The 17,164-nt window shown below is 35.5% G+C and overlaps 1 protein-coding gene across 5 annotated transcripts in view; it reads left to right on the top strand.

The window, feature by feature from the left end:
* LOC135849155 (semaphorin-1A-like) overlaps positions 1-17,164 on the top strand; it is a 231,891-nt gene that overhangs the window by 182,580 nt on the left and 32,147 nt on the right. For all 5 annotated transcript variants that reach the window (XM_065369426.1, XM_065369422.1, XM_065369424.1 and 2 more), the window contains 2 exons: positions 9,660-9,711; positions 16,172-16,234. In XM_065369426.1, the coding sequence (XP_065225498.1) occupies positions 9,660-9,711; positions 16,172-16,234 (115 nt within the window). The remainder of the gene's footprint in view (positions 1-9,659; positions 9,712-16,171; positions 16,235-17,164) is intronic.

Raw genomic sequence — 17,164 nt, 5'->3', positions numbered from 1 at the left:
TAAAACTACGTGTTTTTTTTTGGACATATTGTTGTATGGTATCTAGGATAAATGGGAATGTCGTCGTCGTCGTGTCAATGGCTAACACTTTTGTCTTGTTTTTCGTACATTAATTTAATTATACTTTTTCGGTGTGTTGTGTACTCTATGATGTACATTTAACGATTACGAAACTGTAGCGGTTGGAAGGCGAACTTATTATTATAGTCGAGAGACATTGACCCGAACATGACGCGACGTAAAAGTGGTCGAAATTAATTTCCGAATGTTTAAAGGTTTGATGCTGCTGGTCTCGTTATAATAGATGTGGAAAGTTGATGGTTTTTTTCTCTCTCTCTCGTATGTGTGTAAGGGTGGTTAGTTGATTCTTTTTTTGGTATCCCTCGCGTTTATTAAAATAGTTACGAGTTCGCTTTTTAACGAAAAGTTTGATTACGTCGGAATTCTATTCGTCGGTTAAAATACGTTTGAATATTTAAATTGGGTACTCGACGCGATGATTACAACGGTAGTGTTTTTTTTCTCTCTCATTCGTACCTTGTTTCGTGCAGATAGTGTATTTTTATAGAATTGTGAAAATTTTCGTTTATTTTTTACATTTTTTTTTTTCAACTTAGCCGACATAAAAGAGGTAACCGACGAGGTAGAAAACTATGACCTGGAAATGAATCGTTCTTGCGTTCTCTTGTTAGTACATAGATACAGTTGTTTGTGTTTTTGTATGTGAATAGTTTTTTTTACTCATTCCGAAAGTTGTAAAAAAAAAAAAAAAAAAAAAAAAAAACTGTGTACGAGTTTCGAGTACCTATCGTTGTATATGTACCTGCGAAAGACCGCACGCTATGTAATTATAGTCGTAGACTCGGCCAGCAGATTCGTTATTCGTCGAGTGCATTTATTGCAGCGAAACTCAAAGCCTGTTTTTTTTCCTTGTAATGGTAGAAGAAAATAACAAAATATGGAGAGAAAATGAGAGCATCGAGAAAGAAAATAACGTATTTCGAGTGCCAAGTCGTTTTGTACCTCTACCTACCTGTATTTATGCATTAAATTGATATTAAAAATACGCTCAAGATCAGCTTTATGTATTTTAAAAGCAAGTTTTTTTAAGTATATGTAAAGAAATGCCAGAGTGGAGGTAGGTATCGTGTACGTTAGTGTGCGTTTTTGCAAAGAAATTAAGTGAGAACACTCCCTATACGAACGTGAACTTCTCGGATAGGTAAGGAGTGAACCAAGGTAAAGAAGTACCGTACTCGTCTTCTGCTGCCTTATTCTCTCCCCGCTTCCTTAGCCGGTTGTGTTGTTTATTTGCACGTGCGTTAACACTTGCATATACAAACATGTCTTAAGCTTGATAAATATGTATGTCATTTATGTATTCGTTTCCGCATTACACACCTTAGAATATTACAACGAGCGATTAAAAATGACTCGAGTAGATTAGCTACGTGGTATAGTACATCGTTCCATGTACTTGGATAGGCTGTGTGGAACTGTGGATATGTTTCAAGATGGTAGATGAGGAAAAACATCGCTTGGCTGGGAAGTGATAAGAGAATGATTACTGATTGGTATGGAAAAGAGGGGGTGGGAGGGTTGGAAAGTGGTTTAGTTGAAGAAGCATACTCGAAAATATAGTAGATATGTATTCGTTCTGGATCATCAACGAAGAAAGAGGGTCACACAAATTTTTTAATTTTTTTGGCTTATTGCCAGGCACGAGGGTCACTTACCAAAAAAGTGAGCTGAAATTCGAAATCAGCACTATTAAAAGCAAAGCAAACGATATGTCACATGATTTTAAAATTTTTTTTTCAAAATTTTACCAAAATAGAGGGAGAGGGGCGTGCCTTGTGCCCTTTCAGCCTTCAGCGTGGTATCGAAACCCCGAAACAACGCAAGTTCAGGTCTCTTCATTGAGAAAAGATGAGCGTATTGAACATATTTTCCAAACTTTTGATTTGATAGATATTAGCCCCCAGACCTGGTAAAGTTAGTTTTCAAAAAAGTTAACGTAGAATCTCGTATTAGGTTCCACTTTGAAGTTTGAATCAAGTTCAACTTGAAACTTTCACGAATATGCAGCAACTTTAGATTTTAAAAACAATTTGACTTTCAACAAGTTCAATCGAGAAAATTCTAAAATTTTGAATTCATACTCTCAAGGAAACTTAGCTTTGAGCTTTCGAAAAAATTTGATTCTGAACAGGTTCAATTCAGACCACTTTAAAAATTCAACTTCGAACTTGAGTTCATTTTAAACTTTTGAAGAAGCTCAAATTGAAAAAAACTTGAAAACTTTGAACATTGATAAGTTTGACTTCAAACTTTCGATAAAGTTCATCCAAAAAGGGTTTGTCTTCAAGTTTTCAGTTCAATTCACTTCGAATTTTCGAAGAAATGCAGCTTCTAACTTGCTGAAAAGTATAAAGTTTATAAGCTTCGAACTTTGTAAAAAAGTTTGGCTTTGAACAAGTTCAAGTTGAAATTTTTCACTTTGAACAAGTTCAACTGTGAATATTCAAGTAATTTCGAAAACTTTGATATCGTACTGTTGAAGAAAATTAGCATTCAACTTTCAGAAAAAGTTGGGCATTTCCAACTTTAGAAGAGGTGTGACCTCAAAAAAGTGCAATTTTGAATTTTCCAAAGAAAGCCTGACCGAAATTATTAGTCAAGTTTACTATGTATGTACATTAAAAGAAAATCAGCTTTCAACATTCAAAAAAAGTTGGACACTTTGAACTTGAAAAAAATTGACTTCAAACAAGTTCAACTTTGACTTTGAACGAATTCAACTTTGAACTTTCAAAAAATGTTGGCATGGAAATTCATGCAAGTTCAACTTCGAGCTTTCCGAGAAGTTGAACTTTAGATTTTCAAAAAAGTTTTCTTTGAACTTTCAAAAATTTTTGACATGGAAATTCACGCAAGTTCAACTTTGAGCTTTCCGAAAAGTTAGACTATGGATTTTCAAAAAAAATTCTTTGAAATTTCAAAAAATTTTGACCTGAATATTTCAAGCAAGTTTAACTTTGAGCTTTCCAAGTATGTAGTTAAATTTTGGATTTTCAAAAAAATTTCTTTGAAATTTCAAAAAATGTTGACCAGAATATTTCAAGCAAGTTTAACTTTGAGCTTTCCAAGAAGTTGAACTTTAAATTTTCAAAAAAGTTTTCCTTCGGACTAGTTCAACTTTGAATTTTATAAAATGTGTATTTTCGAAGAAATTTTGAAAATGTTCAACTTTGAACTTTCTTCCAAGTTCACTTCAAACTTTCAAAGAAGTTTTACTTGGAGAACTACAGCTTTGAACTTTCTTTGAAGTTCATCTGTAAACTTTCAGAAAAAAGAGTTTGACTGGGTACGAGTTCAAATTTTGAACATTGCAAAAAGTTCACTTGAAAACTCTGAAAAAATTCAACTTCGATTTTTTTAAAAAGGTTCAACTTACCTAACTTTAAAAAGTTCCAACTTTTGATTTTGCAAAAAAGTTTAATTTTGAAGCTTCAAAGAAGTGAAAGTTGTTTTACTAAAAAAATGCCTCATTATCATCTCAATATTGCTCCTTTTCAGCATTTTTGTTGATTTTTTGCATTTTGTTCTTGAAAAATGAATTATAAAATCTGCACTTTCGACTTGCTAACTTGTAGGTGGACTTTTACTCGTGGGGCACTTGCTAAATGAGTTCGATTATAAGGGGTTTCGACCTTTTAAAATTAAGGCTACAAATGACTACTTTTTCAGAGCTTTATTTCATTTTTCTCTCTCGTTTCTATCGCTTTATTATGAAATCCAACGCGCTGTCACGTCATTTTAATGAAAAGAAAGCCTAAAGTGATTTTCAAAATTCGACCAACAACGCTGCTTTTCTCCCTACCCCTCCTTTTCGGCAAAACGTGGCAATAATACAAAATTGACTAAAACACGTCCGATTTTTCCAGCCAACTACAAATCATTTCAAAGAACTTCACGAAGAGGAGAAAAGACCCAACGTCGTTTGATTTTCCCTCTCTTTGTTTCCTCTCCCTCTTCTCAATTCATTTTCGCAATTTCTAAAATTCTAACACGTAAGCCTATCGATATAATTCGTGCGATTTTAGTTAAATTCTGGCTAAATGGAGCCTCGTCGAACAGACATATTCGATTTCAAGTTTGGCGCGTGAAAAGGAAAAGTTGAAAGTTTTGGGAGACACGTAGCCTATACATATAACGTCGTCGTGAGTGAGCAGTACTTTACACAACTTGGTTTTATTTTGCCCATTTATCAGACATATACTCGTACTACAGATTTACATCTCGGCAGAAAGTACATAAATATATATTTAGAGGGGAATCGAGGCGCGGTATTTCGGTTTAAAATTCATTAGGCGGATGTGTATGATAATTTGCGAGTTAATATTCCTGTCAGCAAACCTTTTGACAAAAGTTTAACGTCGAATGTTTCTGATAAGAAAGCAGCAGCCGAAAAGGAGCGGTACGGCTGCGTGTATTATATTGGCGTAAAATCTCCGTTCCACTTTATGCTTCTGGTTTTTAAATTGAAAATAATTTAGGGTATGTCTACCCCAATGTGTAAGCGAGGGGGAGAGGATTTTAGCGGAAAATAGGCTCGGTATCGTTCGTATTCGATGGATGGAGGAGGGTTTCTGAGATCACTCTAGAAGATTCTTGTTTTTCACAAAGTAAGTGGATGCGAGATTTTTGATTTGTTGAATTGACTTTTGGAAAACTTTCATTGCAGGTGTGAAATTCAATTTTTTATAATCGAGTGATTTTTTTCATGCAAAAAATAACATTCAGTGACTTTTGAGGTGAGAAGTCTCTGAAAGTGACTCTGATTGCCAAGAAAGTAACCACGATTTAATTGATTAAACGCTGGTGAATTATCACGATTTAGTGAAATGAAGACACAGACACGACGGGAAAGAGTGAAGAACAGTATTAAGATGATACCGAATCAAATAGAGAGATTTTCCCTATTTTTTCCAAGCTGTTGTCTACCATGAGAGAATTATCTTATAAAATATCTGTCAATGATGGTGATGGACACAAAAGGATCCCATGATTTGTTGTACATGTCCGTGCACTTATTCTGAACTGTACTGACTTGTACACAGGACAGCTAGGTTACTGCTTCACCAACTCGTCGAATTGTTATCTCTTCTATGTACGATGGTGGATTACTTGGGTACCTATAGCTAAACGTATGACATGTTAGATTTCTTTACTCATGTACTTCCAAGTTCGAGGTCCGGGTTTAAATTAGTCTCGGTGTATGGTTGGTTATGGACTAGCACATATATACGTCTATAGGATACCTGTCAGGTGCATCGACAGAATAAATGTACTATAAGACACGTTAGAGGACAGGAAATGGTAACGGTTAATAGAGTATTACGCTAAAGTGTCCGGCTTCTGGTCTGGTGTCCATGTCCACGTAATGCACAAAGATGATTACTGTTTTGCTATATAGTACCTACGGAGATATACCCCAAACCTCCTCCTGTCTCCTGCGGGCAGTTGTTAGTTCGCGGCTTGGCGAAAGATATCTCGCCAGTGTTAATCGATTTTCACGACCGAATAAAAGATAGATAAACATTAACCGCGCGTCAAAAGGTGACATAATCGTGACAGGCAATTACAGTCTTGGGGATTATTTTTATACGAGTATATTGGATCGGCAAATATACCATAACGTGCCCGTAATGACGATACGATGGTCGTAAAGAGAAAGTGTACTGAGACTTATGTAATGCTAAGGTAACGTCTTCCTCTCGTGTGTCCACTCGCCATTTCCTCGGAATGGTGTAATGTTTTATTTCCAATTGCTCGAAATGACAATAATAAATAATGTTTCTTAAAATGTACGAAAATATATATTACTTTACTCTTGAGGAAGTTTGGGATGACGAGGGGTTGAAATTACTCTATTTTATTCGTTCTTTCTAATCGATTAGGTAGGTAGGTAGAAGTACCAAAAACGAGTTCGTATTTTTGATGCTAGAAAAAACCAGTGTAAAATTTCTTTCAGGACACGAATCTTTTGAGTTCGTTATTTTTCATTCGAACTGAGTAAACTTTAAATGAAAAGAGCATAAATGTATTATTGAAGAATCCTCAAAGCCTTTCAGCTGTTGAAGTTGATTTTCCGATTTTTGCCAAATTTTTTAAAATTTATTGAAATCTAAAACTACCAAAACTCATACTTTTGAATGAGACATTTCTTACTCAGTTCTGACTTAATCCACCACCCACCCCCCCCCCCCGGTACATTTTTCTGATATTGTATTGCATTTTTTGAGGAGAGGGGTGTGGGAAGGGGAGCAAACTTTCCGACTGAATGGTGACCAAATCAACTTGACCGGTTCGAATATGTAGGTAGGTAGTAGGTACATTTCTTCATCCACATTCAAAATTACAGTTAGTTCTGCTCCTTTTTGGACTTATTTTCATTACCTTCGCGAGTTATTTGATTAAATTTTAGGAAAAGAAGAGAAGAGAGGGGAGGGGAGGGGATAAAGATGAGTTATTTTTTGAAAATTCAAAAAAAAAAATTAATAAAAAATGACTTATACCATTTTTGTGTAGGTAGGTAGGTACTTCAAATGCTTTTTCAAATGAAAAAATAAAATGACCATGACCTGTTTTTAAGCTAATTTTAATTTTTTAAAAAAAGATATATACCTACGTATTGCTGTTTCAGATCGTAGAAGTTTATTTTTCATTGGTAATTGGATTTCTGAAAATACAGCAAAATAAAAAAATTAATGTGTTTGTATGTATCTCTGGGGATGCAGAACGGCTGTTCATTTTTTCTCTGATTTTAGAGAATAGTTTTTTCTAAAATTCGTTCGTAATAACTCGACCTTGTCAAACAATCCTTCGAAAAATGGGAAAATTGTATTTTTATTGGGGGGGGGGGGTGGAATTAACCCGACTAAATTCTATAATATACCTTTTTCTTTGTCTTGGACTAGAAAGAAAGTACATGGAAGGGGTGGAGGGTGATTGAATAATTTTTTTCTATTATTTTTTTCTTTCACTTTTTAAAAGCAATTAATAGTGAACCTGAATTTTTTCAAAATTTTTCATTTCAAATGCTCATTTGATGGAACTGGACGAATATGAGAAATCATTTGTTTTCTTTTTCCTGCTGAAAATTATTAAAAGGACGAGTCCCGATAAGACCATTTTTTGGCCCCACGACAGTTATCGACTGGACCACTCTTGAAATATTGTAATAAATATCCAAAATACGAATGGGTGGTTGGTTAACTCAAAATGACCATTTTTTGGGCTCCAGGGGTTCCCAAAGTTGTGATTACAAAAAGAACTTTAGGAACCACTGACAATGAGTATTATTTTCAAAAACTTTTTTAACGTAAAATATCTGTTTGAACTTGATGAACGTTATGCGGGGTGATTTTCCTATTTTCGATCCTCGTGTGCCGAAATAGGGGAGTTTTCGATTTTTGGAAAATTTTGGAACCACCATTTTGAACCTACCCCTTTGAGCCCCCCTAAAAAGCTGTTTACAGTTTATTAGTATCTGAAAGACCTTCATCCTACCAAATTTTGTGCTCAATAAAATTTTTCGCTGGTACTTAAAAATCCAGTTTTCCATTTTTTCGCAATTTCGAAATTTTGGGAAGCCCTGGAAAACTAGAAACCTGCGATTTGCGCCAAACGTAACGTTTTGAAGTATATATTCAATTATCTTGATGAAAAAGTTTAATTAAGCTCCATGTATATTCGTAATTTTGAACCCTTTTTTTAGAGCCTCCACTTTAGGCATCCCTAAGATAGGTGTAAAAGCAAATTTTTTCAAATGAATTGAAGAATTTACATTTGAACCACACTGGCAAGTACTCGATAATTTTTCATTTGATTTTTCCTGTAACTTTCAAAATTGAGCTTTTTTGGGCCAAATTCTGAAATTTTACTCTGTAAAAAAACGCCAAAATCACGATTTCAACGAAAATGATGAATAATGAATTTAGTGCGAATATTATGATCCTTGTTGTTCAATTTTTTCTAAAATCATTTTGGTTTGTTTGCTAGAATTTGAAAAAAATGATTGAAAATCCCACTTTTCATGCTCTTGTTCCTCTCTACCCTTTCATTCGCTGTAAATTGACTAATTGAGTGAAAAAGTAAATGTACAAATCAAAATTGATTATTTGAGCAAAATTACTCGTATTTTTACCTCGATCTAAACTTTGATGATTTTTCTTCTTAACAAAAAAAAAAAAAAATAATAAACCAAAATAAAAATTCGAAATTTTGAAAATTTGAGATTTTAAAATTTTGAAGGGTTAGGAGGGGAGGAGAGGGGAGAGAAGGCCGATGACAAAATTTCAGATTTTTACTACGTCCTTTTGAGGTCGTTCTGTAACAATTTTGTTCTTGGACTTCGAGCTATTGAGAGCCAAATTGTAGCCAGAGCTTATGTCGTTTCCCCCTCCCTCCCCGTCCCTTCCCGCATCCCCTCACATTTCAGATTGACTTTTTGAAAAATTGAGTAAATTTTTTGATCGGTTACTTATCTTAGAATAAAATTTTGTGCAATTTATGATTCGTTATTCATCTCAGGCTCTCTATGCTAGAAAACTAGACCCTAGAGCACATCGTGCCCTCCTCCCCTTCCTCTCTGAATTAATCAAACTCGACCAAAAATTGAGAATGAATCGGTTCTGATGAAGAATCGAGAATTGCAGCAGTCCTTTTCTGCTGTATTTTCTTCCCAAATAATTTTTGCATTCTAACCTTTGTAAAATTCGGCTAAAAAATTACGTACCTGCATTCAATCATTGAACTTCTACTATATGACCTTACCTACCTGAGAGGACAGTTGCCGAATACGGGACTGAGTTGGTTGACCGACTGACTATCTACTGCTGTAAATAATACGTCAACACGAATGCAAAATGCGAGCAGGTGGTAATACCCAAAGGAAGAGGAAAGAGGCGAAGGCAAACCCTTCGTGATAACTGACCGGTACACGATAAGCTTTCCTTTGAGCTTTTGACGACGAAAATTCAAATTAATTAGTGTCTAGTACACAACGTACATAAGTTAAAGGTACCCGTGCCTGCTACCTGTGCGTATTCGAGCAATATAGTATAAATGGAAATAGTGGCTAGCGTCGTAACATTGATGGGCGAAACGCGTGTTACGAGTAATTTGGCTGCGTAATACTGTAACGAGTAACTAGTACCTATTTTTTGTTGCGTTGTTTTGTTTTGTGTTTGCATTTGTGTGTGTGTGTGTGTGTGTGTGTGTGTGTGTGTGTGTGTGTGTGTGTGTAGCTGTGTACGAGTGGTTTTTCGTATTTTAATTTTTTCCACTCGCCAGGCCTTTAACTCAAAAACATGTTTTGGGTTGAGGACATCATATAGTTTAGGCTGAGATGGAATGAGAAGTGAAGGGGAAGAGGTATAGGCAGGGGAATCGCGTGAGTTTCAGGATCGTCGTATTTCGCTTTTTAACAAAGGAACACGTAATTCTATCGTAAGTGCTGCTCGCGATAAAAGTAATACCTTTTTTTTCGGGTCCTACGTAAAAAATTGGCCTATTTGTTATACGTATGCGTATACCTAGTTTGATCGATTATAATTATTAATAATACATTATTTTTTACTTTGTGTTTTCAGAAACGTGTTGTATAATATCAGCTTGGATGATTTAACAGAATTATCGAATCAGGTAAGCTTTCTGGAAATAATTTCTTTAATTTTTCGAGCTAGTAGAGTTTCCCTCACACCTACGTATCTACGCTTTTGTGAGCGAAATATGTTTGTTTTAAGATGGAAGAATTTAACGATTTTTCAACGCGAGAGCTTGCTAAATTACGTATGCAGATGAAATAACGTACATACGTTTATACTCGTAGTAGGCGAAATTATTCGCATTATGTACGTATATAGGTTTAATTTTATAGTTGCAGCGGCGTGTTTGTCTTGTCATTTGCAATTGAAAACAGATTCGTTGGTAAATTATGCGTCGTCGTCGTCGTCGTCGTCGTCTCTTCTCTTCTTCAGATGCGTTGTCGTCGAGATGAAACGAAGGCGAATGCTCGATACGATGAATTTTACGCCAAATGATGATGATGAAGAAGAAGAAGAAGAAGAAGAAGAAGAAGAAGAAGAAGAAGACAGTTTCGTAATATATATTAAAACGAGCCAGAAAGAGAGACGAGGACTGACTGATGAGTACCTTGGTATATCTCATTGCTCGAGGCAGAGAAAAAAAGTCGTAGATGTTTTAATTGGTAGCTGTTTGTATTAGTGTTGCTGAAATGCGAATCTTGAATGTTTCGTTGAATCCCCTCCCCCTCCCCTTTCCCTTCTCCCGATCAATCGATCATCGATAGATCAGTTTTACATATTCATGTATCTATGTACTTATGAATGAGAAAGTACACCTAAACCTGTGTAGAATTGGGATCGAGATCCAGCGTAAATACAGAGCATACTGCGCGGATATGTAAACGAATGGAACTTGGTCAAGGACTAGGATTGTATAAATATGTGTACTGTACTATCAACTATCTCAAGAGCACCGTTCTCGTTCTCGTGATGAATGATGCAAATTGGTGGAAAAAAAATAACAAAAAATGAATGAATTAGATTATACTCGTATATTATGACGTAGAGGAGAGGTGGTAGTCGTCCCGTCGGCGGTATACATCACCTGTGTCTGTGCAATTGTGCATATACCTACGAATTTATTATGCCGAGTCCTTGGTCATCGGTACAGAAGTTGTTAGAAATGGAATATTGAACTGAAGCTGTGTGATTGGAATGGTTATGCAATAATGCGACTTGAGGTGTAGGTATGTGTTTCGAAGAGCGAAGTGGCTATAAAAGCGTCGAACGATTTCTCGAATGATAAAATGTGGAAGTAAAACTGCACCGACTCGTGCACTTTCATGAAAAAAAAATGATTGGGATGAAATTTGACACATGCCTGTTCAATGACCTAGAAGAAAATTGAATTGAAAATGACTAATTTCAAATGTTGATTTCTCGACTCGACTCGAAATGAATGTTTCCAATTTCGTATGTAATTATTTCTAATTTTCGGTAGGTTGTCAATTTTTACAATTTTTTTCATTTTATTCGACATCGACAGAGGGAAAAGATCTTGGTTTCAAAATACCCAAAAATTGAACTTTTAATCAAAACGTTTGAAAATCTTCTCAAAACTATGTTTAGCTGCCTTAACTGAGTTTTCATTTTTTAGAGAATTTTCAAAAATTTAAATAATATGTTTAATTCCCCTGTAAAAACTTTCAATTTTCAAAATTTTTTCAAAATTCGAAAAATCATTTTTTGGAGGGCAGAGGATTCTTAAAAATTTGGTTTTAGAACGGTTTTTTACGTAGTCTGTCTGAAAATTCAAATTTCGGATATTTTGAGCAGGACAAAATCCTCTTTCTCTCCATCCCTTTTCCCCCTCCCTCTCTCTCTTGTTCATTCCTCAGAATCCAAAACATCAAGCCAAGACCCTCCCCCTTCCTTCACATCCAAAATAACTAAAACTCGAATTTATCAGCGTCGAAATTTTGAAACTTTTTTGAAAGTAAGGTAGGAAAATTGGAATAATTTTTTCCCAATTTTTTTTTCATCTTGTGTTTGCCTATCACGCATCGTTTGGTCAATTCTGGTACAGCCTATATAACTGCTACTAACTAAGACTTATATACCCGCATAATCTATACCTATTGATATAAATATCGACATAAGAAGATACCCACGTAGGTGTGTCAAGAAAAGGCAATTATGTAGTTTGAATATTGATTACGTAATACAAGTTGCCAAAAAGATACGTGATCGATGAATGCGAAAATGTAAAGATTGCCAGATATGTATACGACTAGATTTAATACGAAGACCAACAGCACCGAACGATGTGATGGCTGAAGTTACCCATGTTGAATTTCAATACAACTTTAACCATTAATTTTTCAATTCGAAACATCCGTTTTTTTCCTTCTCTCTTTTTTAATAACGGACTTTTCTCCCTTTCCTTCTGCGTATACATAAGTACACATTGTGTGTAGATTTGTACTCGTAAGTAGTATTGACGTCGTCGTTGTATACCTCGAAGAGTTTATTTTCGACCAGTCGCGAATTTTTTTTTCTTTTTAATTAACAAGAGCCAAGTTTTTCCCGCGTGGAGTAAAATACCTACTCGTAGACTGACTCTTGGAAAATTTAAGCTATAATTATGCATATATAACGAGTGGTTGCCACCCCAGCTGCCTTGTTTTGAATAGGTACGCGGCCGAAGAAGAAAGAAAGAAAAAGTCTCTATGAAAAAATTAGGCACTCGTTTTTCGTGTTTTATTGTCATGGTGGATGTCGAGCTTCATATTTCTCTCGGTGTTTGCTATTCGTTGCGACGACGATATCGTGTAATTTCATTCAAATGACCAACTTAGAAGTTTTTTCTGAATTTACGGGCGGTTAGTGTAAAAAGCTTGGAAACTCCAGTCGACTTGATGCGAGTTTTCAAGGTTTCCGGTGCGACATCGATACGACCAGGGAGTGCAAGTGCAAAATTTTCACCGCTCCTTTCTTTCTAAAGGGGAAACAAAATACGTGACTTTTGGTGCTTTTCGTAGTGTAAAGTTTTAAAATTTAGCTTGAAAAAGGTAAAAAAAACTGAAAAACACGAGATTATTGTATTTCGCGTTCGCTTCTTCTACCACCTATAAGAGTTGGAATCATCGCCAAAAAAAAATTCTTTTGGGATCACAATTTTATTAAAAAATTTTACGTTTCATCAGACGCCATCAGATTTTAAAGTCTATTTCTGATCCCTTCCCCTCCCCCCCCAACCCGGCTCGAAATTTAATAAGAAAATGTCAAATGATTAATTCATCTAAATTCGATTTTTTTTTGTCACAATGTACTCGTACGTTCCTTGTAGTTTTCTGAAAACAAATAGGTTGAGATTTCGTAAGGTACTATTCAGATATTTTGACAAACAAATTTTTTTTGTGAATTTTTGAAGATCTCAAATATGATAGATTAGGTTAAAATTTCGGAAAAAATCTGAAATTTTCTTCAAAACTTTTTTTGAAAATTGGGCCATGATTTTTGAAGTTTTTCAAAATGGCCCTTTCACGAGAAAAAAATATGGCTGAATATTTTAAACTTTAGAATTCTTCAAAAATGCTCGAAAATTATTTTCGTCAAGATGTTTGGGTTTTTATTCAAATTTCAACCTATTTTGAGAGTTCGAAAATTAATTAGCATTCATTATTAGGGTGAGTCGCAGAAAAAGTGGGAGAATTTTGATTAAATTTTGTAGAGACCTTAATTTTCGAGTTGATAGTCACTCAAAAAGTGTTTTAGCTCTGAAGGTGTCCAGGGAAAGGGAATACGGGGCCTCAACGAGGGCATTTTCGAAAAAATCGTGGGTTTTTCGCTCTAGCCCCTACCCAATATATTTTGGAAAAAAAGTCCCCATCCTAAAAGATAGTTTTTGAGATTCTGCATCGACCTAGACCATTTCCATCAAAATCCCAGACTACTTTAGGATTCTGCTGAGCGGTTAAAAGATTGCTAATTGCTCATTTTTGGATGAATTCGTGTTTTTAAAATTTCTTCTTCTCAAATATTTCCTATTAATTGAGTAAAAACATGGAACTATATCATTTCTGTAACTGAGGAAATTTTCTGGAATCCAGTAAGTAGTACAAATTTTTTGGTCATTATTAGCAATTTTAAAAAGCCGAAAAAACTTGCCAAGTTTTTGGATATTTTTCTCGATTTTTTGAAATTTGCGATAATGACCGAAAAATTGGCACCACTAACATTTCAAAATATTTCCTTGACTTTAGACATGATATCTTTGCCTGTTTTGGCTTAACTAATGGGAAATATTTGAGGAGAAAAAATTTTCAAAACACGAATTTGGTCAAAAGCAAACGATTTGCAAATTTCTTACTGGCCATTAGAACCCCAAAAGTGGTCTTGGATTTTTATGGCAATAGCGTAGTTGGACGAAAAATCTCAAATACTGTTTTTTTTTTGGGGGGGGGACTGACCATTTTTCTGAAACAGGATGGGTAGGGGCCAGAGCTAAAAAAAAACACGATTTTTTTAAAAAAATGTACCACTCTTTGAGGAATTATATCACCCCCCTCCGAAGCAAAAATGTTTGCTGAGTGACTTTCAACTCAAAATAAAGATCTCTACCAAATATGGTCAAAATACTCACCTATTGTGCAACTGCGAAAATCTAAAATACGTCGTTACTGATATTTCAAGTCTTTTTTTTGCCATAAAAATTCCAGCCAACTGAATATACGTACTTTTTGCTGGTTGCACTTCTGGCTAATACGAGTATAGCGACTCTTTTCTCTCACATCTTCCTTCCGGGCTCATCTATCGAATGGGATCAATCAAACTACCATTATATAGTGACTTTCCGTGATCGTAACGATGATTCTAGCTACACGGAAAAAAAAAAAAAAAATTGGGGAAAAAACGTTTTACATACCTCGCTCTCTCCGTCGTTTTTTTCATCTCATCTATCAAACGTATAAACGAATAAAATAATAAGGACAGTTATTTGTATCGAATCTGACATTAATGATCGTTCGTGTATTACGTGTACAATGGGTAAAGGTGAAAGTAAATACTATACTATTACGGTTGCTTTGCAAAAACGATAGTTTTTTTTTCTTCTTCCTCCTCCTTTTCGATCGTAAAAATGCACGAAAAGAGGTGTGTATCTCGTACATGAACTGCAAAGTCTTGAGTGTGTTTGTGTGTTGTACGAGACTACGAGTACATAGAAGTAGAGGGTAAGCAGTCGTATGGTATATGTATTCAAGGTGTCAATTTTTCATGTCATTTAAGGACAGCTCGATGTAAGTATAGGTGAGATACACGTAGTACATTCTACATACATATAAGCTGGACAGGAGGGATGAAGGGAAAAAGTGGAACTACATGCAGAATGAACTTGAAGGCCGGAGGGGTTGGTAGAGGGTAGTTTACCACGGTTGCAAATTTAATTCGGTGTACTCGACGTATAAATTCGCTATATTTAGAGATACGTACTACCCATTGGCGTGTGGTTTTGATATTCGTTGGTTATACTACACAGCTCAAGCCAGCTCTCTCGTTCTGTACGTTACATAGCTGAGTAGAGCAACGACGAATAAATATGGAATAAGTTTCACCAGCAGATTATACAAATTTAATGCCATATGCATTGTGTAGCGCCTCTTCGTGTACACTGTACACCAGTACCGTGCATAAAAAGCCGAGTCGAGCTTGCTAGCTCGCGTTTTTATTCCCACGTTGAGTAGTCTTCGGCTTTTCCGGCGACGCTTTAGCAACGACGCGATGAATTTTTTAGGCGTTTTTCAGCTATTTTTCCAGTTGGTTTGGTCGTCGTCGTCGTCGTTGCCTCACTTCGTCCGCGTCTCGAGGATCGAGGATGAGGTTTATTTCCTCTACTCTGTATGGGATGATCTGAAGAGGGCAGGGTGAGTTTTTTTTATTGTTGGCTACGTCGTTTAAATGAATTAGTGTTGCGGAGTCGAGTCGGGTTTTCTTCACTTTTCGTGCGCCTTTTTTGGAGATTTTTTTCTCTATGTAAGTATTTCCAATTCGAGTTGTGTTATTTTTTGCGAGTAAAGGTGCAATTTTCGAACTGAAATCGCGAAAGGTTCGAGGTAACATATTCTCATTTTTCTACAACCCCTTCTCCTCCTTTCTCATCCCAGCTTCAATCTCCTCCAGGTAATTTGTGATGAGGACCACATATACTCATTCATATTCAACCAAGGTAGATGAGTATATTTTGTGCTTGCCAAATCTGCAGGTTTAAGGGACCCTATTTCAATGCCTTAAATACCATTTTATCAATTTATATTTCGCACTTGAACAATTGTCAACGTACGTGAGCGAGACGAATCTCGTCGTATTCGTGATCTGTTTTCAATTGCTCGACGACCCATCATCACGATTGCGACGCGACGAATGCTCGTGCTTAACTACTTGCTTCACTTCGCCATCGTCGCAGTCGCACCAATTAATAAATAATCTGCATACATATTACATATATGTATAGATAGAAGTGTAGCATCACGCCATTAACTTCGTCATTTAATCAAATTTCATTTATTCGTATGTTGCAGCGAATCGAATGGACGCCTCTCGTAGCTCACGTAGAATTATGCAAATTGAAAGGAAAAAGTGACGTAAGTATCTAGCACCGTTTCTCGATTTGTAAATAGTCGCGTTTACGTTACGTATTTATCATTATCGTATTGTTTAAAGTAAAATGTTGCAAAAAAATACTCGTAAATAAATATGACCGAAATTAGGACGACGGACACGAGCTACGTGAAAAAAAACCACTACAGAGATAGGTAGGTTGGTGAAGAGAAAAAGCGTAGAATTATGAGATTTTTATTTATCGTATCTTCTCACAAACATGTGATTTCACCAAAAAAAAAAAAAAAGAACAAAAACCACGACGAGGTTGAAAAGGAAAACACAAAGAGAGAGAGAGAGGGAGGTAAAAGAACACAAAACACTGAGAGAACAATCAATGTACAAAGATTGAAGACCGATAAAAAAAACGTACCTACGCCTTTTTATGCTGATTCATCGTTTTATAACCTTGGAATGGTGTAGTCAGGTAATACTTTAGGTACAATTTGCGTTTACTGTATTGACGCAAAAAAAAAACGTCAGTTGGTTAAAAAGTGACACGATAATTATACTAATAGCGAATTTCCCTCCTCTCAACCCCTTCATAGTTTTTTCCTGCTATAATGTTAATGAAAATCGAGTGAAACAGATGGCATTGGGGAGAGGGCATGAACTAGGTTTTAATTAACTTTACTCGATTAATTTTAAACGTAAAAAAATTCGAGGAAATTGCTCGATGTTTGTTGTACTCGTATTTTTTTTTTTTTTCATCTTCAATTCATCTTTTTTTTGCTCCGTTTCTTTATTTAAAACGCGAAAATATTTGGTACTGAGGGCTCGATTATCCATTTCAAATTACCTGTCTAGTGTCTTGCCTTTTGAAATTGCAGCTTTTGAATTGGTATTAGCGTGTGCGAGACTTTGGCTGATGAAGTTGAAAAAAAATATGAAGAAAAACAAGAGTACCTAGTTTT

Source organism: Planococcus citri, chromosome 5, assembly GCF_950023065.1.
Source record: "Planococcus citri chromosome 5, ihPlaCitr1.1, whole genome shotgun sequence".
NCBI classification, from domain to species: Eukaryota; Metazoa; Arthropoda; class Insecta; order Hemiptera; family Pseudococcidae; genus Planococcus; species Planococcus citri.
This window is presented reverse-complemented; position numbering and strand designations above follow the sequence as displayed.